This window comes from Rhipicephalus microplus, chromosome 9 (genome assembly GCF_043290135.1).
Source record: "Rhipicephalus microplus isolate Deutch F79 chromosome 9, USDA_Rmic, whole genome shotgun sequence".
In the NCBI taxonomy this organism is placed as follows: domain Eukaryota; kingdom Metazoa; phylum Arthropoda; class Arachnida; order Ixodida; family Ixodidae; genus Rhipicephalus; species Rhipicephalus microplus.
This window is the reverse complement of record NC_134708.1, coordinates 17,332,288-17,356,294: the sequence shown is the minus strand read 5'-3', so window position 1 is coordinate 17,356,294 and position 24,007 is coordinate 17,332,288. Positions and strand designations below refer to the sequence as shown.

General features: G+C 46.0%; 1 protein-coding gene across 5 annotated transcripts in view; it reads right to left on the bottom strand.

The window, feature by feature from the left end:
• LOC119163533 (nuclear receptor subfamily 2 group C member 2-like) overlaps window positions 1-23,913 on the bottom strand; it is a 46,679-nt gene extending 22,766 nt beyond the window's left edge. The window contains exons 1-4 of one of the 5 annotated variants that reach the window (XM_075873210.1): window positions 23,205-23,913; window positions 14,299-14,445; window positions 9,153-9,524; window positions 1,630-1,790 (exon numbers count right to left, since the gene is read on the bottom strand). In XM_075873210.1, the coding sequence (XP_075729325.1) occupies window positions 1,630-1,790; window positions 9,153-9,524; window positions 14,299-14,386 (621 nt within the window). In that variant the 5' untranslated portion in view covers window positions 14,387-14,445; window positions 23,205-23,913. Of the gene's footprint in view, window positions 1-1,629; window positions 1,791-9,152; window positions 9,525-11,204; window positions 11,316-14,298; window positions 14,453-23,204 lie in introns of those variants that run through there. The other 4 variants (XM_075873211.1, XM_075873209.1, XM_075873213.1 and 1 more) reach the window with 4 other exon arrangements.
• Window positions 23,914-24,007: the final 94 nt, after the last annotated feature.

Sequence of the window (24,007 nt, the reverse complement as noted above, 5' to 3'; positions counted from 1 at the left end):
GTATTACTTAGTTGGAGGAAGTGCGAGTGAATTTTTATTCTTAACTTTAAAAAAATCGAATCCAACGTGCATCTTAAGCAGAATCTGAAAATCGCCTGCACATTAAAACAATACCAACACTGCGTTGGCTACAGCCTCCCATCAGAAGAGTCGGAAACGGTGTCATCACTATCACACAATGGCGACGGACCACGAGTTTTCATAGAATGCCTTCGTGCACGACTTGAGCTGTGCTCGTAGTGATTTGTTGGCTTGTGAAGTATACAAACAATGATGTCCCGCTGCTATGAACGTTGACGTCAAGTGAAAGTGATCTTGCGTGGCGAAAACGGCTACGTTCCGCCCTTACGTGCGCGCAAGCCTGTGACTTCCGATTACGACAAAGCAGATCAGCTTTACGTCGACCAGAAAAAGCTTCCATGGGCAGAAAATGTGAAAATTTCAGCTTTTTGGCTGGCTGAAGCTACTCTGTTCGGAGAGAGCTTGACTAAGTAACGACCCCGCATACACACGCGTGCGATCGAGGCATATGTGGAAGCGCATGAACTTCTAGGAGAATAAATTTTCTATTCTAAGTAGACATCCCGTCTCGCTCAACTTTTCTAATCATCAACCTAGGGGAATGCAGATTCATATTTTGCACTCATGAATATTTGGTCGACGTTTGATTCAGGTTAATGTGCTTTTTTTCTTTTTTGGAAGGAATCTGAAAGTCTTAAGGTGTGGGGTCGCCGTAAAATAGCGTCGTATAACCAAGGTTTTTAGTCAATTATTTCTGTGCGGGTTTTGCAAGAACCTAGCTGATTCTTCGTAAAATGCGAGTCGTATTGAAACTGGGGGACGTATAATCGAAGTCCAACTGTAATTGCTTCAACAGGCCAAAATAAGTATTGTTATTCGACTTTCTTATAATAGGGCCGTGACACCCCAATTTCGATCATAATCTGTGCTATATTGGTTTACCATGATACTTTCACGAATAAGCTGGGTATTTGGTCAACCCTCTAGTTTATAATTGAATATGAAGTGGCCTGAGAGTTCGGCAAGACTAGCAGACTTGTGAGCCGTGAGGTAACAAGCCGCTTGCTGCACGAACCTCTGAAATCCATCGAACGATATTGCTCCCTGCTCAGCTGCGCACGAGTGTAATCGGGCAATTCCAGCTTTCTTCATCTTGGCATTGAACGTTAACAATTTTCAGCAGCTGGAACTTTGGTATAGGCCATGCATGGCACATGGTGGCGCCCACACCATGGCAAGATAGTTGTTGCAGGCGATTTCTAGGGGTTAGTTTGTACTGAAATATTATTCTACCGTGCACTGTAAAAGGTAAAAACAGCACGAACTAGAAGAGATGAACGACAAATAACAGACAAAACAGCGCTCGTCCTGTCTGTTATTCTTCTCTCATCTCTGCTAGTTTGTGCTGTTTTTACTTTTTGCCATGTTTGATCAACTAGCCCAACTAAACACACATCTGGGATTCATTTTACAGCACATTTTTTCATACATATAGAATACAACAGACCCTCTACTTCAACATTTATTTGAAAACCACTAATTTAGGCGCACCGAACTGTTGAGAGTGATGACGTACTATGCAAGTTAGCAGCCGCCAGCGCATGTTACCTGCTGATCGTGATGCGCGAGCCCAGTTGCGTGCAGCGTCTGCCTGTGAGCCATGTTCAGCGCGTGGCTCGAGAGGCCACCCACGGACGTCAACAGCATGCTGGCACCTTTCTCGCCTCGGCCGGCCGAATCTGCACTGGGCTTGCGCTCCGACTGCACGGCTGTTGAGAGAGCAGGCAGTGCAATGCCGTGTAACGCAGTAGCACAGGAAGTTATACTATGCTCTAACCTAGATGAACTATTCAACTCGCATTTCACAGAGGCCTAGTTACGGAAAATACAGTTGAAACTCGTTACAGCGAATTTCGATACAGTCAACTGGTTATGTAAAACTAAATACAAATACCCAAAGCCAGCTAGACCTCAATTTTCCACAGTAACAATGTTACAAACGAGATCTTCCTAGCTGAAAGGAAAGTTTAGCCGCTTTGCTCCGGTCATTGACCAACACTGCCCCGAGTGCTATGAAAAGTATTGTTTGTTAGCGCACATACTCTGGCAATGTTCTGTGTTGCAAATGTTTCTTTTAGTAATAATAATTTTTTTAAATGGACTGCAAGGAAGCCCTTAAAAGCGGCGATCCCCTGAACCAACTGAGAGCTGTCCAAGGGCCTGCACACACATGGAGAACCATGGTCTTCCGGCGCAAACATTGGTGTGGTCTGCAACTATGACTTGGTATTTCCTTAGGACCACAATAAAGTTTGTTGACTGACTGACTGGTTTATCACACTTCATTTCAGAGACATTTGTGCTTTTCATAACAAAACTGATATTCGGAGAGCCACCACAAAATTGATGTAGCAAAGAAATTTTGCACGCATGTGGCTTGGAACTCTAATAGTAGCATTAAAATCAACTTCAATATTCATGCACATTTCACAACTGCATTGTTTATTTTTTTTGAAATGTGTTTGTGAAATTAAAACTGTCATTAGAAAACTGTTTAGCGCACTATCTCGATTGTGCTAAAGGCTGTTCGTTTGGTGTTATGACCACCAGACGCAACTTCTACTCTGCACCTGTTGGACAGAGGCATTTGGTATGCACTTTCGTATATGCAATTTCTGTGTGAATCGAATTGACGATATTTATCTGAACTGTTAGTATGAATATCGAATATATTAGTATACTAATTTACTTTTCTTGTGCTACCTTGTTTGACAATACGTGGAGGTGTCAACTAATTACACTGATAGACATATAAAATGAGGACAGATGTGGCTTTTATATCTGCCAACAACTTTCTTCGTCATAGGGAAAGCCTCTGGGGGTAAAATATTCGTGCACGCTCTACTACATTGTACTCAGGTGCAACTTTGAAAAATAGCAGCATTTCCAACACAAATGCAGATGCAAACAAGCCTGTGCTATTGAGCAGCGCATGCTCAAGACTGCGTTATAAGCTGCTTTGTAAGTTACACTTAACTGCCATAAGTATTAGGACAAAGTCGGACAGTTCTTTCGTTTTCTTTGAATATGTACTCAATCAGGTTAGCTTTCATACGAAATTGTGTGCATGTGAAAATGTTTGCACAAATGCACAAAAGCAATATATTTCATCTTGTTCCACAGTTGTGATAACGGGCTCTTTCTCTATTTCCCAGCTTAAAACAAACACGGATAAGAACATAGGCATCGGCAGGGGATTGCACAGAAGGTGCTTGCTCCCTCCCCCCCTTCTTTCCCCACTCGTCCCTTTCCTTGACACAACAGCACCTAACCAGTCCCCACCACCCCAAGGTGATGCAAAACTGGTTTGAACCCCCCCCCCCCCCCCCCCCAAGAAGGAACCCTACCAAAGCCCGTGGGTGAGAAAGTGGGAAAAGTTTCAGGAAAACCCTTTGCCTCCAGTTTTATTTTTATTGCGATAAAAGGTTCTACGTTAGTATAAAGACAACATAAGCATAACTGCATCAGCATCTGGTTACATCGTGAGCCCCCATATTCTCTGTACTATAAACAACACACACAAAAAAAACAAGAGGAGCAGAGTGCTTCCTGGTACACAAAAGTAGTAAGCGGCTCAAAAGGCCTGCTGACCTAAATGCAGCTAATTCTAGCATATTCTTGCTAGAGAAGATTTGCTTCTCAATTTATGATAGTTTCGGAACTTCAGGTTGAAAATTCTCCTATAGAGCATGTTTCTGGTGGTATATAAGGGGATAGAATGGTTAGTTCAGCCTACAAAGCGAAATAAATGTAGTACAGCAGCTTTGCACGAGTGATTCTGCTTCAACAAGGTCTTAAACCAGGCCAGTCTGTGATCTGTATGTCACATTGCACCAGTGGACTGAGACAAGTGCTCGTCTTCATCTTTGCCCAGTTGCACACTGTAATACACAGTAATATAAAGCTCAATGGGTGGTGCAGCTTCTGAGCTTACAAAAGGGTGCGTGTTTCTGAAGAGTCAGAACAGATTGTAGACACACTCAAACTTCAGTGTAATGAAGTGACACGAAAGTCGATTGCATCGAGGGTTGAGTGTGCAGTGCTGCATTTAATATACCGCACACATTGTTCCAAAGGCTAGAAATATTGTTTGGATTCGTAACTAAAAGACAACTAGCACGTATAACTTTCTGGTGCCTCGATTCAAATCTTCAGAAAAAAGGAAGTGTTTCCTTATAAAGGGAGCAGGAGTGAAGAGGTTACACCCCAGTGGTTCGGCAACAATGAGCATGCCACAATCGAGCAACCTCAAGCACAGAACAGCCAACATAAAGCACGTGCGCGGGCCAGAGCAGCTCGCCACACATTTAAGCGCCAAGAGTCACACAGCACAGTGTTACAAGAAGAAAGGAAGGAAGGAACGGAAAAAAAACACCGCCCAAGCGCTTTGTGCAGGAGCTGAAACATGCGGCCTCGGCGTTTATTGCTAGCTGGAATCTATCGCAGCGTCTTCTGTTGTAGCTTTTCACTTCTCTATCACCACATTTAAGAGCTGCTTGCTTCATTCAAAGTTTGCATTTGGCAACAGAACTAGCTTACAAGACATTAAGAACAACACATTTACAGATGGGTAGATATTCATGCCACAGCAGGCGTCATACCTAGCTTAAATATGCTGACAAAAGCTGAGGAAAAGCTCTTGAAAGTGCGGAGAATCTTCAAGGTAGCGTACATCAGCATTAGTTTTTTTCGTTTCAGTTTTTGCGCACTCGCGTACCGCCACAAGTTTCCACCTCCTAGCAATACACAGCTTGGAGGTAAAAGATTTAATTCATGCGAAACAGTGAGAGTGTCTAGGAGGCTGTTGGCTAATGCTGTGGCCCGTCCCGTTATACCAGATTAATGAGGCATTGACAAAAAATGAGGGAGAGAACAGATGAAGATGCGATTATAAAAGGAATCTGTCAAGCAATCTGCCCAAAAAACTTTTTTTGGGCACCAAAGCATGAACAGGCATTTAGTGGAAGCCATAGAAATGCAGCACACAGCTGAAGGCCAATTAACCAAGTTAAAAGCAAACTGCCACAAAACTCTAGAATGCACAGAAGGGTTAGTTACAGACAGCGAAAATACACAAATGCCTCAGTACAATATTTTACATTTGAACTACGAGCAAAAGCGTAATATGTACATAACCAGCTGATGCTAGCAGTGCCACTATCAGGCAAGTGTTGAGGGCGAGTATGACGGACTGGCTGAAAGGACGCTGAAAGGCATAGGCAAAAAATTCGTTTCTTTTCACTCAAGGCCACTTGCTAGATATTGGCAACCCCAAAATGTAATTTGTTGGATGTTAGGGTAGCTTTTTCATAAACAGAGTGCACAGTGAATTTAACAAGAGGCAGCACAAGTTCGACATGCCCCTAAGCACACCAAGCTTAGAACTGCCTCCTGCGCAGGAAGCAGCTTTATGTGAATCACAAAGTCGCCACACGACCAGTCGCAAAGCAGTCACAAAGCACCCATTATTTGCGGCAACATAGACAAGCGCTGGCTGTTACGAGGTGAACATTATGACATAGCATATGCACTTTTATAGATACTACAATGACAAGCTCCAGATTAATTGCAGCCAACCATGGTTCATCAAAACTATGTCCGTGCGCACGCAAGCACTTGCTTACAGCTGTCCTGGAGGTTGGTCTGCGCTGTAGCCTCATCGTAAGCAGCAGAATTACTGTAACCACCGCAGGGAATGCTAAAATCGGTCTATGCTACGCCTACAAATGCAATGCCTATTCAATGTCCCAGCATAAAGCAGCATACAGGGTCTGTTCGTAAAATTCAATGCAAAAATAACTTCTTCCTCTGATCAGTACATATTATTAAGATTCTTCAAAATGATTATTTCGGGTATCAATACGCCGCTTCTAATGCGATTCCCAAGCTGAACAGTCTGCCTGAAAGGTTGGCCGTTACGACCACTGTCGGAGACATTTTGACAGCTCAATGAATGGCGGGAACACTGTTGGAAGGGTGACTCTTCCAGCTTTCTCTCAAGACTTTAGGAACAAGCACACAACCCTGATGTGAGCCCGACAGACTTCTACCTGTTTCTAAAGCTCGAGAGAAGCTGGAAAAGTCACTGTTTTTACAGTGTTCCCGCGTCCAACGGGCTGTCACAGTGTCTCCGATGGTGGCCGTAACGGCCAACCGTTCAGGCAGCCTGGTCAGTGTGGGAATCGCGTTGGAAGCTGTGCATGAACAGCCGAGAAAGCCATTTTAAAAATGTTAATAAGTGTCCTTATTGGATCACTACATCTTTTTTTTTTTACCAGATACAGCCTCATTACCTTACAGACTTTGCAGACCAAAACAAACTCACATGCATACACATACACACACACACACACACAGACACACACAAACTGACCTACCGCACTGTGACAGGGAAGCGTCAGCGTAGGACCACCACTTGGGATTGGGTGAGAGACTGCCGTGTCAACAGCAGGGGTCAGGGTAGGTCACGATTGTGGGGTCAGGAGGGAATGAGGGGCACAGGCAGCGTGGCTGTCGCGGTGCCCGGGGTCAAAGGGCGTGTGAGCGCGTGTCAGTCAAAGCACACCAGCACCACACTAATCCCCGAATAGAGCACCATGCGCAAAGCAACAGCAGCAGGTGTGGGCACGGGAGACAAAATAAAAGCACCGAATGAAGTTTTAATGAAACAGAGTTTGAATGTGCCACCACTGGCAAATGAAAAACGTGGGTGGGACCTTTCTGATGCTACTGAACAGTGAAATGATGATGTTCATAACTAAGCCCATACTACTTTTGGCTACAATTTACCCTTCTCGACATTGTCACACAACTGACAGCTTCTTTCCTTGTTTTCATATAGTGAAATAAACATTGTTGTCAGTGGATGATGATAACAACGGATGAGTCGCTTTGAATTAGTATTGTTTGTTTGGCTTTGTACCTGAGAGTTTTGCATTCATAGGCTCCTCATACGAGTACACCTGTCGTGCAAGAAACTTACACCTGATGCACAACCTTTTCTATCAGTAATCATAATGCTGTTTTGAATTTGAATTGTCCCATTGATGCTTCTTCACTTTGTAGCTTATTTCTCTTTCTGCATAGGGCTTCTCTTAAAAAACAATCGTGTATATGTAAATAAACAGGAAAGGAAAGTCCACTGTTACAAATCACCATCACCCTAAACGAGCTGTTTCCCACCACCACTCGCAGGTTACACACTACAGACAGTACAAGTCACTCAAGAGAACACACACAAAAAAAAATTGAAGTGCACAAGTACAACATATCTTTCAAAAAAGTTTTGGAATATCCAAGTCATGCAGATGTGGTAATTCCTCAAGGCCAGGTAGCAAATCTAGGAACTAGGAAGCAACGATAGTGCGATAATGTGCATATTAAACATTAACTACTGAAGTGAACAATTTTAACCAAACAAATGCGTAACATAATGTTCGCTTGTTTAAGCCAGACACTGAGCTAGCTAGCACAAATAATCTTTGAAAACTGAACATGCTCATACGAAATTCCCGCCTAGGATTGCTTCGAATAATCGTAGACTAGCACTACTATTTAAGCTGTGCACAGTGCCTGCTTGTAACATAGCTTTCTTAACAATCATTCCTCCTAAAGAATAAGTGAACTAGATAAACAAGAATATAAACTACAATAAAGCTAGAAGCATGAAAAAAAAAAGGCATATGCCTTTAAAACTTATTAATCTCGCAATATATGAATGCTTAAAGGTGTGGGCTCATTGGTATAGGATGTTATATTAACAGCTTTTGCATATCGTGACAACCTCATCTCTTTCGTTTCGTTTACTGCCGTTCTATCAGCCATTATGTAGGCTTCATACAGGCACTTTCAATTATGATCGAGCCCTGCTCGTGACTGCATTTCTTGATTGTGATTGGCACCGTTCTTCGTACTGCACGAATAAGTCAATCACAATATTGAAGCTGAATACTAAATTCAATACTGGAGAGTTCCGTCCAATAAATTTATGGCACATTCGAGTGGTCATTTGAGGGTGCTATGGCCGTGTTTGAAAGTGCTAAATCCAATAGTTTTGAACCTCTGCAATGAGAACAAGCAGGTATGGAAGGCATGTTTTTCCTTCTTCATTATGTACTTGCTTGTTTAATTTAGTATTAAGGCTTAGCTTCTCTTTCATATAAATTATTGGAGCCTCTGGAGCATTCCGAAACAAACACCCCAAAAACACAATTAGTGAGAATTCTGGTAAACGATGACCGGGGATGGAATATTGGGCAAGGTGGTATAGGCGAGGAGACACGAAACAGCGCTGACTTTCCACCGAAGTTTTATAGAAGAAAACATAAACATAGCAAGACAAATTAAGCATCTCATGGCCAACCCGGCCTTCACTCTTCATAGCCTTTGCAGCAGGGTGTTTTGAATTGATAGTTCAGGACTCTCAAATTCACTCCAGCTAGTGAGCCACAGTAACGAAATTTCGTCTCGCGATGGGCAGCGTTGGTGCAAGTTAGAAGGAGAGCCTTTGAAAAAAAAATGGCTGCTAGCCTTTCCACCCGAAAGATGGCCTTTCCCATATCTCATGTACGGGTCATTTCTGAAGGAATTTGATGTCAGACTACGAGAAACATGTCGATACTTAACAAGAGAGTGATTAGTTTTGGTGGTCGATTCTGAAATAAAGAGCATTTGCTCCAGGATTGTGTTTAAAACACGGCTACTGAATGGGTTCCCTCATGAAAAAAATATGCTCAAGACGAGTTGCATACGTGATGACTTATGAACATAACTTAATAAGGAAATTTCGAAAAAAAGGCAGGAAAACCAACACCTGCGAGTCAGGCCGCTAGTGAATGCGGCACAGGTTTGAGAGCCCTGTGATAGACTATAAAGGCCAAAGCCAGGTTGGTCACGTGGTGCTCAGTTTGTCTATTAATGTTTTCATCTTTTTTTTTTTTCCCAATAAAACAGTTGAAAGCACTGTGACATCTGTTCCCATCTCATCTCACTGTTTGCTGTGCCGCTAGCCAGAATGAAATGACGACATGTAACAACAGGACAAACGAATCGTCGAGAAGGCCACAACTCACAGTCGGCGCGCATGCCCATGGAGAGGCACTTGTGCAGCCGGCAGTACTGGCACCTGTTCCGGTGGTGCTTGGTCACCTGACAGTCCCGGCTGCCGCGGCACGTGTACGCCAGCTGTTTGCGGATGCTGCGCTTGAAGAAGCCCTTGCAGCCCTCACAGCTCACAGCGCCGTAGTGGCGGCCCGACGCACGGTCCCCACACACCACGCACTGTTCGACGACGTTCGACACCGGCAGCACGGACACAGCCGCCGTGGCACCACGCCGTGGCTCTTGCAGCTCGTGCAGCCGCAGTGCGAGCCACTCCGCGCCGAGCGCTGCGCCGTTTTCCTGGGTTTCGCCAGACTCGGGGCTTCCGGGGCTGCTCCCATTGTCTGCGGCGGCAAATTTTAAGGGGGACGCTAAGGTGAAGCAATGAATCAGTTTAGACGGAAAAATTGCACTCTGAAAACTCTACTGCCATTAATTTTACCTTCAACGGTTCACTAATAGAAGAGAAAAGCTAGATAAAAGTATCGTTTCTAAACTTTGCACCAGATCCCCCCAGGTGTCGTCGCAGATTTCGAAGAGTTTTATCATATTTTCGACACACTGGCTCAACAAAAGCTCCTGAGACTTGGTGCGTTTGAAAGTGATGACATCCTCTGAGGGGCTCTTGACTTCTCAGAAGATAAAGCCACAGGATAATCCAAGTAATAAAGCCAAAGGATAAGCAAGAGGATAAAACCAAATTATCCTCTGAGGAGGCCTCGTCTGAGTATAAAATGTACTCTATTTTTACAAATATGGAACTATGTTGGAAATAGCGCATGTCGTGAAACTTGACCATGCCACGACGACTGGTACAGGAACTTCAAGGTGGTGTCGCAACTCTAACTTCACTTTATTTCCTTAAAGTCCCCCTTCTGGGGTATTACATAAGGTGTGGTGTTTAGTAAAACTATACAATGATGTTTATAATGGCTTCAGAAAACATAGATGGGTTATTCATGGCAGAAATGGGGTGAGGAAGGCCGTTCCAGTTTTTTGCTGCTCGTATAAAAAAGGAGGCTTCGAATGTTGCTTCATTTGCTTTTTGTGCGTTTTCTCAATTGCCAAGCATCCATTCGTGCCAGATGTGATGATTTTGGTATTGTGAAAAAGCAATTTATTCATGAGAGAAAAACTGTTTTTTTCTTCTCCTCTCTAAGACAAAAGACTGATCATGAACAATTGAATATATGCTGTGCTAATGTGCATTAAATGCAAAATATTTACTCTAACCTCAAAGGGGATTACAGCTGCTTAACAGCAAGACACCAAATGACTGAGATTGACACCAATTGAGTAAGAAGCTGCTGCATTTTACACTAGCACTTGCAAGATCGTGTGGCAAGCTCTGTCAGGGGGGTTTGGACTTTAATAATAACAGCCGAGGTTTCATCTGCCAAAACCACGATGTGATTATAAGGCGGGAGACACAGTGGGAGACCCTGAATTGATTTCAAGCACATAGGGTTCCTTAATGTGCACCTAAATATGAGTACACAAGTGTTCTTGCATTTCCCCCTCGTCAAAATACAGCTGCCACTGTCAGGAAAGAATATGCTACTTCCAAGCTTAACAGTGTCATACCTTACGTGTTAAGCTACTAAAGTAGGCGATTTGGACTTTGTTTATCAGTGCCTGTGTCATTACCGAAAATTTCCCCATAGTTTTTATTTTATATATTTTATATATTCCTACTACACGAAACTCTCTTAAATGAAATTGCTGCTTAAATGGAACAACTACCGCTAATATGTTTGGTTTCGTACTTGAATATTATACCCCTATTTATCTCTCAGTAAACGAAACTCCTCTCAAAGAAAACACATTTTCTTGGTCCTTTCAGGTTTCGTTTAAAGAAGCACTGACATCAAATTTCAAGATTGAGATGTGCCCATCATTCGATTGCTTGGTATGCATAGGTCTTCTTAACCAAATTTGAACAGCATCCGCCGCGTGGAAGTTGTTTTAATTCAATGTCAAACAGCATAGAAAAGCGAAGGAGGAAAAACGAAAAATTTGCTGACCTGCGACATCGACACTAGTGCTACGTGTTCGGTGTGATACATTCCACAAATACCATCCTGAGTAACGATGCCCTAGTAGCGATGACATGTACGATCCGAGTGTTCTTATCGTGGTGCCAACTGGTGCCGAAGAGCGAAAACGCACTCGCTCGTCGCGTCTGATCTTTGTCGCACCGGTTTGAATAATTTGGTGAAGTTATCAAGATAAAACCCACCTTTTTTAAGAACAGCGAAAGAAAAGAGCACGATTAAACGTGTGCTTGTCGGCCAGCATGTCGGGGAATTGTTGTGAGTTACAGGCGAGTTGCAGTCGTCCAGTTCGAAGCACGGAAAAAGCGCAATGAGGGTGTCCTTTCATATCACGTATGTGTTACACATCAACACGACCACAAGCTTTCAAAAGTGGAACAGCCTATAGTCAGATATCATCGCTAACAAGTAACACGCAGGTATTGTTCAAGTTTAGTTCATCTGTAGAATTTGCGTCCACGTAAAAGTGGTAGTACCGTGTTAACCGCGAAAGGTTGGATAGGTGGGGCCATCTGGAGGTGCAAAAAAGAACTCGGAAAGCAGAAAACGTACCGTAATTACTCGAATCTAACGCGCACCATTTTTCCGGTTAAGCCAGTTCATAAATCGCATGCGCGTTAGAATCGAGTACGAACAAAAAAATTACGGTCAATCTATTGCCATCGGCAAATTCAAAATGGCCGCCCCCTATGTGCGTCGGCATGGCGCGTCGGCCATTTCTGCCTATGTGTTTCCCATGTGCGGCACTTCGTACGTGTGCTGAGGAGTTCATCTAGTAGTGCATTAGCATCGACGGCGTGTAAGGGCCGACTCCAAAAACTCGAGTGCACCACGGTGCTTCTTTTAAAAGAAAAGTCATCGCGTGTGCAAAAACGGGACGGAAATCGGGCCGCATCGCGGTCGTTCGGAGTTCCCGAAACGTGCGTGCGGGACCGGCGGAAACAAAAGCAGAAGATTGTCGACAGCAAAGCTTCACGCAAAGGCTTCAGTGGACCACAGCAGGGTTGGTTTCCGCAAATTAAAGAGCTGCTTGGCGAGTATGTGCTTGAGCAGCGAGCGGCACAGCGGCCCGTGACGAGAGAACTGCTCCAAGTGCGGGCTATGCAATTGGTCTTAGAAAAAGGTCTAATGCGGAGCCAGTTTAAAGCGAGCAGGTGCTGGCTAACTAACTTTATGAAGAGGAAAGGCTTTTCCCTCCGAAGGGGTACTTGCATATGCGAAAAGTTTTGCGGAGGAGTACGATGAAAAGTTTCACAGTTTTCAGAGGTTCGTCCTAAACTTGCGGCGCAACAACGACTACCTGCTTGGGCAAATCGGGAATGCCGATCAGACGCCTCTTTACTTCGACATGCCTGGCACCACAACCGTCGAGAAGAAGGGGGCGAAGCAAGTTCGCGTGCTGCCATCGGTCCACGGTAAAACTACAGTGACGGCAATGCTCTGTTACACGTCAGATGGGCACAAGCTTCGCCCGTACTTCATATTTAAATGGAAGACGCTCCCGAAAGAAGTCGTTTTTTTTTTTTCGAGTGGTGTGATCGTGCAGGCCAGCGAGAAAAATAAGTGCGCGTTGCAATCGATGTCTTACGTTTTTTTTTTTTTTTCGCGGTGGAAATCGGGTGCGCGTTACAATCGAGGGCGCGGTAGAATCGAGTAAATACGGTATACTATTCCTCCGCCGATGCTCAATGGCGATAGCTGTATCACATTGACCCCTTTGCGTGTATTTGAATGCTTTGCACGCCAAAACACACCAATATAGCTAACTGAGACACACGAACGAACATGGCTGAAGCGTGCATCCTCGGGCACCTCTGCAGTACTGCTTGGAACGGCGTCCATTTCGGAATCACTGTTCTGGAAATGGTCGATCGAAGCAAAAATAATACGCACCGTCTCCAATCGCGGAGATTCCAAGCTCCAGACTATCATATTGAAACCAAGTCGAAACTTTGTAGGGCGACGACAGCAATGCAGGTGACAAGGCATGACTGAATGTGTCTGCCTAGCCAACGAAATGTTTGCAGAGCAGCTGACCCTGACGTCACTCTTTTTTGTGAAGAAATGGTCAGCTGTGGCGTGATCTGGAGGTGACCGCGAGGTAGCGCCACTGTTGGTGCTCCCAGTGCTAAAGATGGCGGGATTGCCGGCTGTTTTGAATAGTGCTAAATACTAGTGATATAAATCAATAAAAGTGATAGTTATTCATCACTCAGTTGCGTTTTGGGTCTCGAATCGCTGCTATGGGGTCTATAGCTACTCGCTGACACAGAAATCTAGGAATGAGTAAATTTAATGTCAGTGCTCCTTTAGAAGGAGTATACTGTATATATATATATATATATATATATATATATATATATATATACATACACATTTTTAGGGGTACATACACTTGCTTTAAGGTATAAAATATTGTATGTGTATGTGTAATAAATGTGGGCCGTAAGACCAGTGTTGTGTATCTTGTAGAATCTGCCATGTCTTGTGGAATCTTACATATACAGCAGTTGCAGCTAGGCATGTTAAAAATAAACCATGATGTCCTTGTACAAGGGCTTCCTGATTCCACCTTTTTGCATCATTACACAAAAATATCATAGTCTACTACATCTTCCCATTCTTTCTCTTATTATCTATCTACCCTTTTTTTCCTGGTTCTCCTGATAATGCAAAGGCACGACTTTGTAGCATAAAATCTCAAAAGACACAACTGTATAGTACAGAAAAACTTAATGAATTTCATAGACGCTAATAAATTTCGTGGATGCAGTGTTTTTTTTTTATATATTCACAACTAATGGTCCTGTTTGTGGACACCCACTTTTACCATTTGGAAATTAAAATTTTGTTGCAATGAGTGAGTGAGTAAGAACTAGTGAACCAAAAGTGGCACATGCCATAGGTGAAAATTTTGAGGTGTTCTCTTTTCCACTAGTGAAACCAAGTGAAATACCAATTTGCAAACTGCATCTCTTTTTCTTGCCTACATTTTTGTTTGACAGTGATTATTAGAAAAACAAACAATAAAACTACCCAAATTAAAAAAAAAAAGTGTAAGTACCTGATCCCCCGGCCAGTGACGTCGGGCTGTGATGCTCCTCTTTCACATCCACAACATCTACGCTGTCTTGGGAGTCCACCGACGCCATTGGCTGGACTCCTTAAGTGCTGCTTTCAGCACTCCATGCTGCCCTGTTCGTCTGAACTGCTGTGAGCTGGGAAAAAAGGCACAATTTCAGTGACTTTCAACGTAAACCACAAACAGGGCACAGGCTCAGGTCAATATGACGTCTTCTGCTGTACAACCACATGTGCTCTGGTAGGCAATGTAGCCCGACATTTGACATGCACCTCTCTTCTCTGTTCTCCCCACCTTCCCTCGCCCTAAGTGCAAAGTAGCAGGCTACAGTGCACTGGCCAACACTCTCAGGATTAGTTCCCGCACCCATTTGTAAACAAGAGGTTGAACGGGAACATGGCACCACAGTAACGTGAGGGTAAAAAAATTGCAAGGACAACGTGCGACAGTTTCGGTAAACGAAATTTCTCTGAATTAGTGGCAAAATGTAGGGCGACAGTTCACATGTGGTCAAATGCCAAGGAAAAAGATCATTAAATGTCTTTCTGTTGTTTTTTTTTCCGTGAGCATGTGGTCACACCAGGTGTCACACCACGTGAATTTGGCAACGAGCAGGTGGTTTACAAGACCACTCGTTCATTTCCTCATTACCAGCTGCAAGATCAACAAAGTGTGCAGCTGTGCAGGTGCACGTATTGCCTCCCGGATGCTTAGTGGGTACTTTGCAACTGTAGTTGCAATAGGCATTCTACGAGCATTCAAAATGGTCAATGCTACGATCATAGATCTTTTTTTCGCAACGCGGCTGAAGTGTTTACCGAGAAGTGAAGTTACTGAGAAGGCAACCCAATTGGGACTCCCTTACGCTATTGCACTCCATTTTTGAAGGCAAAACTTAAAAAGGCCCAGCAACAATTTTTTAGCATGATGATGACGACGAAAACACTGCTGCCGATCGATAGTCGAGGCTCCTCAGAACACACGAGCCCAAGTGTTATAGTGCAGCGCATGGGCTGGAATGGGCCTTTTCTGGGTAGGTAGTCTGTGCATGCGCACCAGCCTCGAGGAGGCACGCACCACGATTTTTGGTGGCCCAAACGCGACATGTGCGGACCAAGTGACACCTAATGCTGCAAATGTTTCCAACAAAGAGAGGCGCGAAGGCAAGCCTCCAGGATTGCCTACCGGCATGCAGTGGGCAATTCCTGTGTCCGAAAGCCACCAGGTTTTATTTTGGCGATCTACACTTGAAATGCAGTTCAGATTTGGAAAAGGCCGTTTATAATAAATTTTCAAAGTGAGCTAGAAATTGTTCCCTCTTCTTTTTTATAAATGATGCCACATACCCAAAAGACCATGCCACAAATTTATGGCCATTGGCTGATTTGAGCATCATGATATGCATAGTTACCGAGGCCACCGCAAAAGGCTGCCACATGCCTGCGCATGTGGCCACACTGAGAGCAAGCCACACATAGGAGTAAAAAAAAAAGAAAAGGTACTTAAGGTCATAATGCACACGTGCACATCTTGATTGATTGATTTGTGGGGTTTAACGTCCCAAAACCACCATTTGATTATGAGAGACGCCGTAGTGGAGGGCTCCGGAAATTTTGACCACCTGGGGTTCTTTAACGTGCACCCAAATATGAGCACACGGGCCTACAACATTTCCGCCTCCATCGGAAATGCAGCCGCCACAGCCGGGATTCGATCCCGCGACATGCGGGTCAGCAGCCGAGTACCTTAGCCACTAGACCACCGTGGCGGGGCACACGTGCACATCTTCATCCTCCCATTTCATCCCTCCCTGCTTAGGTTCCACGGCACTTGGCGGGACGGGAGAAGAAAGCAATTATAGCGTGTGACAAATCTCCATAACTCAACTTGTACTTAAAGAATTTTAAAATCTTTTGTGGCAGTGAATTCATGAGGCAATAAGCTCCTTTAATTAGGCCTTTTGATGGTTACTTCAAAAAGTGTTGCAGGTCCCCTTTAAAGCATCCTTCAAGCTTTGGAGACGTAATTTTTAAGGGCGAAGCTCCTCTTTGTCTAACCTTGTCATGCATCACACGTAACCGAGAAAAGAGACGAGAGAAAAAAAAAGAAGGCAGTATCTCCCAAACAATATAATAGACGGCGCTGTCTCATAGAAGTACATACAAACTGCAGTTGAGTGAGGATATTCTAGGTGGTGCTGTGCCACTACTGTTCTATTGGCTGCTGCGCGGGATGTGCCTGGGTACACGGAGAACGAGCGCCTCTCTCAGTCTCCTAGATAGTCGCCGTACGTGGCGGATCATTGGTGGGGCACGGACGAAGCAAAGCGGCGGGCGCGTTGAAGACACTTGCACTCGGCTTCCTCGGCTCGCGTCTCGTCGGTGTTACCCGCGCGCCGTCTGCATTCTCAAGTGCGATCGGGCGCATGCACGGATGGACGGACACACGGACCGATGGACGGACTGACGCTTCGCCCCACTCACCATCATTCACTTTGTGGATATGCTATGATTTTTTTGTTTTCCAATGCCCACATAAGAATGCATTGACTAGTAAATTTTCTTAATATTTACATTTATGCCATGCCCACTCAAAACACATATCAGTCTTAAACTAAATTCCAGCACTACTATTGGCAAGGACAGGACAAAGAAGGGCTTGGGAGGACGGTGCTTCATCCAACACAGTTGGAGCCTGACGGAGTTCTTTCTCCTATCATTGTAAAAGGCAGCGTTGGATGAAATGTTACGTACGAAATTATCACTCATTAGCCCTACAACATGTTAAAGTGAACACATATCAGTGTGGTATGCAAACACACACCGCTTCACAAAGCTCCTTCATTCCCGCGGTACGAGCAGCGCGAGAATAGCACGTTGCAGTAGTTCTCTTAACACGCGCATATTCAATGCATGTCTTTTTTTTATCATTTTTGACGTGTACACCTCTTGACGCGCAATAAGTGCCTACTAATGCACCGAACTTGTCTTTTTGTTGTTTTCTTCTTTACACGTCAAAAGCGGCACACAAATATGCGCAGCTAATGCCTATCCTGCACGCAAGGCGCGCGCGCGCCTACTCAACCAGTCAGGGCCGCACAGGCTTATACAGCAGCCGTTATATTCGCAATCGGTCTCTTTCTCTCGCACGAGATTATCAAATACTCTATCAAAAAAAAAAAAAAGACCTGCCCTCTATATGCCAGCCGAGTAATAAAAAAAAGGACCCTGCATAACGCAGGTCAACGTCAGAAGAGATTGCCGTCGGGCCGGCTAGCCAGCACGCAGTAAAGTAGAGAGACCATTCAACGCGGGCGCGCGTGGCGTTGCGTGGCTAGCGCGACCTCGGAGCGGCCAAGCGCTCTCGTAAAATCGGTCAAGGCCGCCACAAACTCCGCAGCTCCCAGCGCCTTGTCTTCTTCCTCCAAAAGGCCGCGCGAAAAAAAAAAAAAAAAAAAAAACCTCGCCCCTAACAATCTCGCCGCCGCCAGTACACGCGGCCGGATCCGTGTTCGGACAGCAGCGCTCCTGGCGGCGCACAGCTAAGCGTTAGCATTTGTCAACGCGGCGCAAGCGTCATACGCGAACTTCTTGGGTAACCGCGTTACGAATACGTATCGTATCTAAGCAGTAGCGCAGCAGGACATTTTTTCAGGGGGGAAGGGTTACAGTACTTCATGTAACGCAACATTTTTAAAAATATAAAAAAAATCACAGGAAGAGAAGTTGAATTGCCCCAGCTATGCCACAGTATCCGGGCAGCGTACTTCGGTGGTGGTGTAAGTGGTTAGAAGACGAGGAAGGCACCTAATGTCCGGGCTGCAGAAATTAGTTGCCTTTCTCCTCTTCTAACCATTACCACCACCACCAACGTAAGCTAACGCAACGAGCACTTTTCTGAACTATCAAGCAACAATATACACACAAACATTAGCGTACGCTAACATATCAGCGTACATTGTACGTTAGTCGCCCTTCTTTGTATCGCGCCTTCCATTGCACTGTGCTCCTTCCAGTCTCGCGTTATGCAAGAGCGATTTCTTCGTTACCAAGATAAAAAAAAAAAAAAAACGCGCATTACATCAAAAGCCCGTCGAAGACTAACCCGATCGCCGCCATTAGCGGTTTACGTTCGAGGCGGCACGACAACGCAGGCGCATTGCTATGTGTGCTTCCAGCTACATCCATTCTAATTCCGTGCAGCACAGAGGAAACCAGCAGTGTGGACAGCCCCGAACTTAAAAGATCAAACCCTGGCCTTCCAGAGTGCCCGGGCCGCCAAGCTCGTCTTGACGGTCCCTACGTGGGATTAGCCGAGGGGTCTTCCGTGCGTCTCCTCAGGACCAAAATAAAGTTTTAATCAAGGCGATTTGCAGGGACGCAAGCACAGGCGAGAGACATTTGCATATATTATTCCAAATGCGCATAATCTCGAAATCGTCTCAGTTTTCGCAAAAGACGCGCGAGAGTGGCAATCCAATTACTTGTTTCAAGGTAGCACGCTACTTGTGACGCGCGTTAGGCAACTTGTAGAATAGGGTACACTGGCGTATCGGTATCAAAGACAGCTAAGATAAGCGTTCGCAGGGGCGCGATACACTAGCTATCACCGTCATCAAACGTGGTTTAAAAGCTGGTGATACTTGAGATTCCCTTCTCTTTCGTGCATGGCGATTAAAAAAGAGCGCGAAATGTGGGTACCCAGGGGGAGTTAGTGTATCGCACTCATGCGCAGTGGCAGCAAACGAGAACTATAGCGTACGCAAAGCTTCGGGTACCCCACTATCAAAATCTCTATTACGTAGATTTAAAAAAAAAAGGGGGGGGGGGGCGCAGATATAGCATTCGTTGGGTACCCAAGAAAAAATGGCGTATGACGCATGCGCAGAGGCGACAAACGCAAATCCTTGCGTATACTCTGTTCTAAAACACTGCCCGCCGCCTATTTTCGGCCACTGTGAAACGCTGCACGCTTTTTGGCGAGCACTTCGGTGGTCACCGCTTTTCGGAAAGGAAGAATCCGAAACCAAGGCAGCCGAGTAGGAGAGAAGGAAAAAGCTCCCCCTCTCCACCTCGTTTTCGGAAAGAAGAAAGGCGACCCCGTAAAGAAAGGCATCGGGGAGAGGAGGATTGGCTTGGCGCTGGCTGGCTGGACACAACGCGTGCTTTGAATGGAAAAGAAAAAAAAAACAAAAACGAAAACTAAAGCACGGAATAAGAGGGAAAAGAAAAAAAAAGAGCGCGCATAACCCGGCGAGGTCGACTGGCCGGTCGCATGAGCGGCGACGCGCAGCGTTGGCTTCGCCATGGCTGCGTGCGCCCATGCAACGCAGAGCCCGCACGTTCTACGTCAGCCGGACGGCGAGGCGCTTTGCATGCGCGGACAGCTCTTTCACGAAAGGGCAGGACAGTTGCGGACGAGGGCCACGTCATCGAAAAGCAGCGGGACGGCTTTTAGGCAGGGTCGCACGCGTCGCGCCCTTCGACCTGGCCACGCGCTCTTGGGTCTTGGAAAACTTTTGGTGACTCCTCGCCCTATGGTTCATGCTAATGCTAGCTTTTGTGGGCGCTCATCTCATAGTAGATAGGAGTGGTTTAGAGACTTCAGAACTTTTGGTGACTCACCATATGGTTCATGCTAATGCGCTAGCTTTTGTGGGCACTCATCTCATAGTAGATGGGAGTCGATTAAAAGACTTCAGAACTTTTGGTTACTCCTCGCCATATGGTTCATGCTAATGCGCTAGCTTTTGTGGGCGCTCATCTCATAGTAGATAGGAGTGGATTAAGAGACTTCAGAACTTTTGGTGACTCCTCGCCATATGGTTCATGCGAATGCTAGCTTTTGTGGGCGCTCATCTCATAGTGGATAGGAGTCGATTAAGAGACTTCAGAACTTTTGGTGACTCGCCATATGGTTCATGCTAATGCGCTAGCTTTTGTGGGCGCTCATCTCATAGTAGATAGGAGTGGATTAAGAGACTTAAGAACTTTTGGTGACTCGCCATATGGTTCATGCTAATGCGCTAGCTTTTGTGGGCGCTCATCTCATAGTAGATAGGAGTGGATTAAGAGACTTAAGAACTTTTGGTGACTCGCCATATGGTTCATGCTAATGCGCTAGCTTTTGTGGGCGCTCATCTCATAGTGGATAGGAGTCGATTAAGAGACTTCAGAACTTTTGGTGACTCGCCATATGGTTCATGCTAATGCGCTAGCTTTTGTGGGCGCTCATCTCATAGTAGATAGGAGTCGATTAAGAGACTTCAGAACTTTTGGTGACTCTCCATATGGTTCATGCTAATGCTAGCTTTTGTGGGCGCTCATCTCATAGTAGATAGGAGTGGATTAAGATACTTCAGAACTTTTGGTGACTCGCCATATGGTTCATGCTAACGCTAGCTTTTGTGGGCGCTCATCTCAGAGATAGGAGTCACTTTCAAAAGTGGACAAAGGGTAAATGGAGTACTCAGAACGGCAAATCTGGCCCAGAGCAAGTGAAGATTTAGAAACTTATTTCGACAACGTGATGCACACCTGTAGGCTACATTAAAGAGACACACCTGATTGGTGTTCAAGACCTCATCGTAGGTGACGTACGTCACAACATTGCGGTGGGAAAAAGTATTTCCTTCCCTCGGGCGTAAGCTTATGTCATATGCCACCTGAAATGGTGTATCGCCTAAATGTGGCCGTACCTGCGTTTTATTACGGTTATATGAAACGAAAAAAGGGGGGCCCCGCGTACATTCGTTATAACGGGAGTCACAGCAGCACGCATTCGCTAAAGAGGGAGTCGGTAGGGCGTGATCGAAGTGGTCATATTGATATTATACATAAGCTTTATACGTTGTCGAAATGTACATGCATAGTGTGCTTACTTTATTAGTTTATTCGCTCACTCTTTCACAACCAACCTGCCACGATGGTCTAGTGGCTAAGGCACTCGGCAGCTGACCCGCAGGTCGCGGGATCGATTCCCGGCCGCATTTTCGATTGAGGCGAAAATGCTTGAGACCAGTGTGCTTACATTTAAGTACACGTTAAAGAACCTCAGGAGGTCGAAATTTCCGGAGCCCTCCACTACGGCCTCTCTCATAGTCATATATGGTTGTTTTGGGAAGTTAAACTACAGCAATTATTATTCTTTCACAACGACTCGTTTCGATGTCATCGGTCGTTGTTGAGGCATTAAGTAAAAAATAAAATAAAAAAATCAATCGCGCCCATATCTACACTTCACGGATGAAGTGTATACGATGCACATTTAACGAGAGACGCGACACCTTCATCCTGATATAGGAGAGATTAATTTGCCATTTTTAGCTGTAGTGTAGCAATTATTACGTAAACTGAAATTAAATATATCATCATCAGCCTCATTACGCCCACTGCAGGGGCAAATGCCTCTTTTGTGATGCGCCAAATCAACCCAAGTCTCGTGCTTTCTGCGTTATGCACGAAGCCACGTTATACGTAACTTTCTGCCTCCCCTTCGTGCGTTCGCCTTCTCTGGGAATCCAGTCAGACACCCATGATGACCAGCGGTTATCCTGCCTACGCGCCTGGCCCGTGTCCGTATCTTCGTCTTGGTTATATATATACATATAACCACCCTCACTCTCTTGATGGCTACTTTTACATAAGGAGAAGGCAGACGTCATGATCAGCAGCGTTGACAAGACAGTAATATTCCTCTCTTTCTTCTAGGGTTTTGCCCCTTCACTCTTGCCTCGGGAGTTCCTTCCTCTGGCGGTGTTACGAAAAGGGTTAAAACGGTATACGTTCCCCCCACCCCTCGGGTATGCACGGGCAGTGCACACACACACACTAAGCTCGCCGCTTTCTAGAGAAGCCCGGCAGTGGCGTGTGGTGCCTTGCCGACTATTTCTGGAGTTGGACCCTGATCCGCCGAGAGAGTCCGCGACGAAAGGTTGCAAGAGAACGCGAGGCTAGCGCTCCGTTGAATAAGCAACGCAAGCTCCCAGCGCGCGCCGCCTGCATGATTTCTTTCTTTTTCCTGCGTTTCACCTTTTCTCCACGCGCCCTTCTGTATTTCGACTTTCGCCCCGGAAAAAAAAAAAAAAAAACGCGCTCTACGCACACGAGCGATCATCGTCCCAAAGTGTCAGATACGACGCCGCCTCGATTTCATTTCTTTTAAATGCCGAAGTTCCGCCTGACACACGACACACACCTGCAGCTAGTCGAACGGTCGTGCGAGCATTTAAGATATATGCGAAAGCTTGAAACCTCGCCGTTGTTACGCAAGCGTTCTTATGCGACCGGATATGTGCACATACCCAAATGAGCGGCACACACATCGCGACGCGACGGTCCCACAGACGCGCTCGACGACAGAAACGCAGAGCGGAGCTTGGAATACCGTGCCACGCTAGATCGGTTTGTGACTACGTTTAATATTTGGCTGCGTGGTTATACCCGGGGAGCGGATTTCTGTCGTGTCGCACGAACAAACTTGGCGTGGTCAGAACCTTGCCTAAATATATGCTTACCGAGATCTGGGTATGCATATATTCTGATATACATTCTGATACGCGCACTTTCTGATACGCAACGTTGCGGTGACATCTGCGAAGTTTGGTAATTAAGGGCACAATTAAGTTACAACCACTCCAGGCACAAAACGTCACGTTCACGACAAATCCCGCAGGTAGGCGTTCCGCGAGAGATTTTCGAGGTAAAAATAGCACCCGCAAAATGAGCTCGCACTGCGAGCTGAAGCGTCGTCGAGCACGTATAAATGCACACACTGCACGGTACTGCAAAGTCGTGCGCTGCAAGCGTACGCCCCCACCATCCGACGCAACATTTTCAACGAACCCGCGCCTCGCAACGCGCGATAGCACCCGGGGTTGACGCACTCACCTGCTCGTAGCGTCGGCGCTGGCAGGCGCGATGACAGCCGGAGTCGTACTACGGGTCACCGCAGCAGCGCGCGTGCAGAAAAATCGACGCTCGCAGCTGCTAGCGCGGAGCTCGCTGGCCCTCCGGCCGGTCGTCACAGGTTGCGACTTTCCTCCAAGCGCAAAGGGCACGGCGACCACTCGACTGACCTTGCCTGCTGCGCCGGCGGTGTGACCCCAAGCGAGTCGCCGCCGTCGTCACGCTGGGCGGGCGGCGTAGCGGTACCCGCGCCTTGTTGCTCCTCCGCCGTCGTAGTGTCCGCGACACGGGAAGGTTAGAGTTCATGACCTTTAAAGCGCACGCAAATCTTCAGCAAATATCCCATTGGCCTGGCGCACGGGAGACGTCACACTGGCGCGGGAGTGCTCGATTTTTCCGGATCAAACAACCGAAACCTCGTAGATTTTTTTTTTTCGGACGGGCTCGGAAACGGAAGGGTCGAAAGGTGTCGAAGTGGTGCCGATGCGCCCGGAAGTCGTGGCTCGTTTACGGCGGCGTTTCTGTACTCGCCGAACACATGGCTTGGGAGACGAAGACTCGGAATTGTGGTGAATGCCGCACCCATTCAAACAGACCCTCCACTCGGCATTTCACGCGAAAGCGCCGCTAGCCTTTTTTTCTCTCTCACTCGCCGTGCCCGTGGTGGTGGTCAAAGGCCAGCCCCAACCAGGCCTGAACATTGGAAAGGTTTTCTTGGAAGCTCATAGGCGGCTCTGGCTACTACGCTACTTCGAACACGCTAAATTTGACGTCATCTATATTGA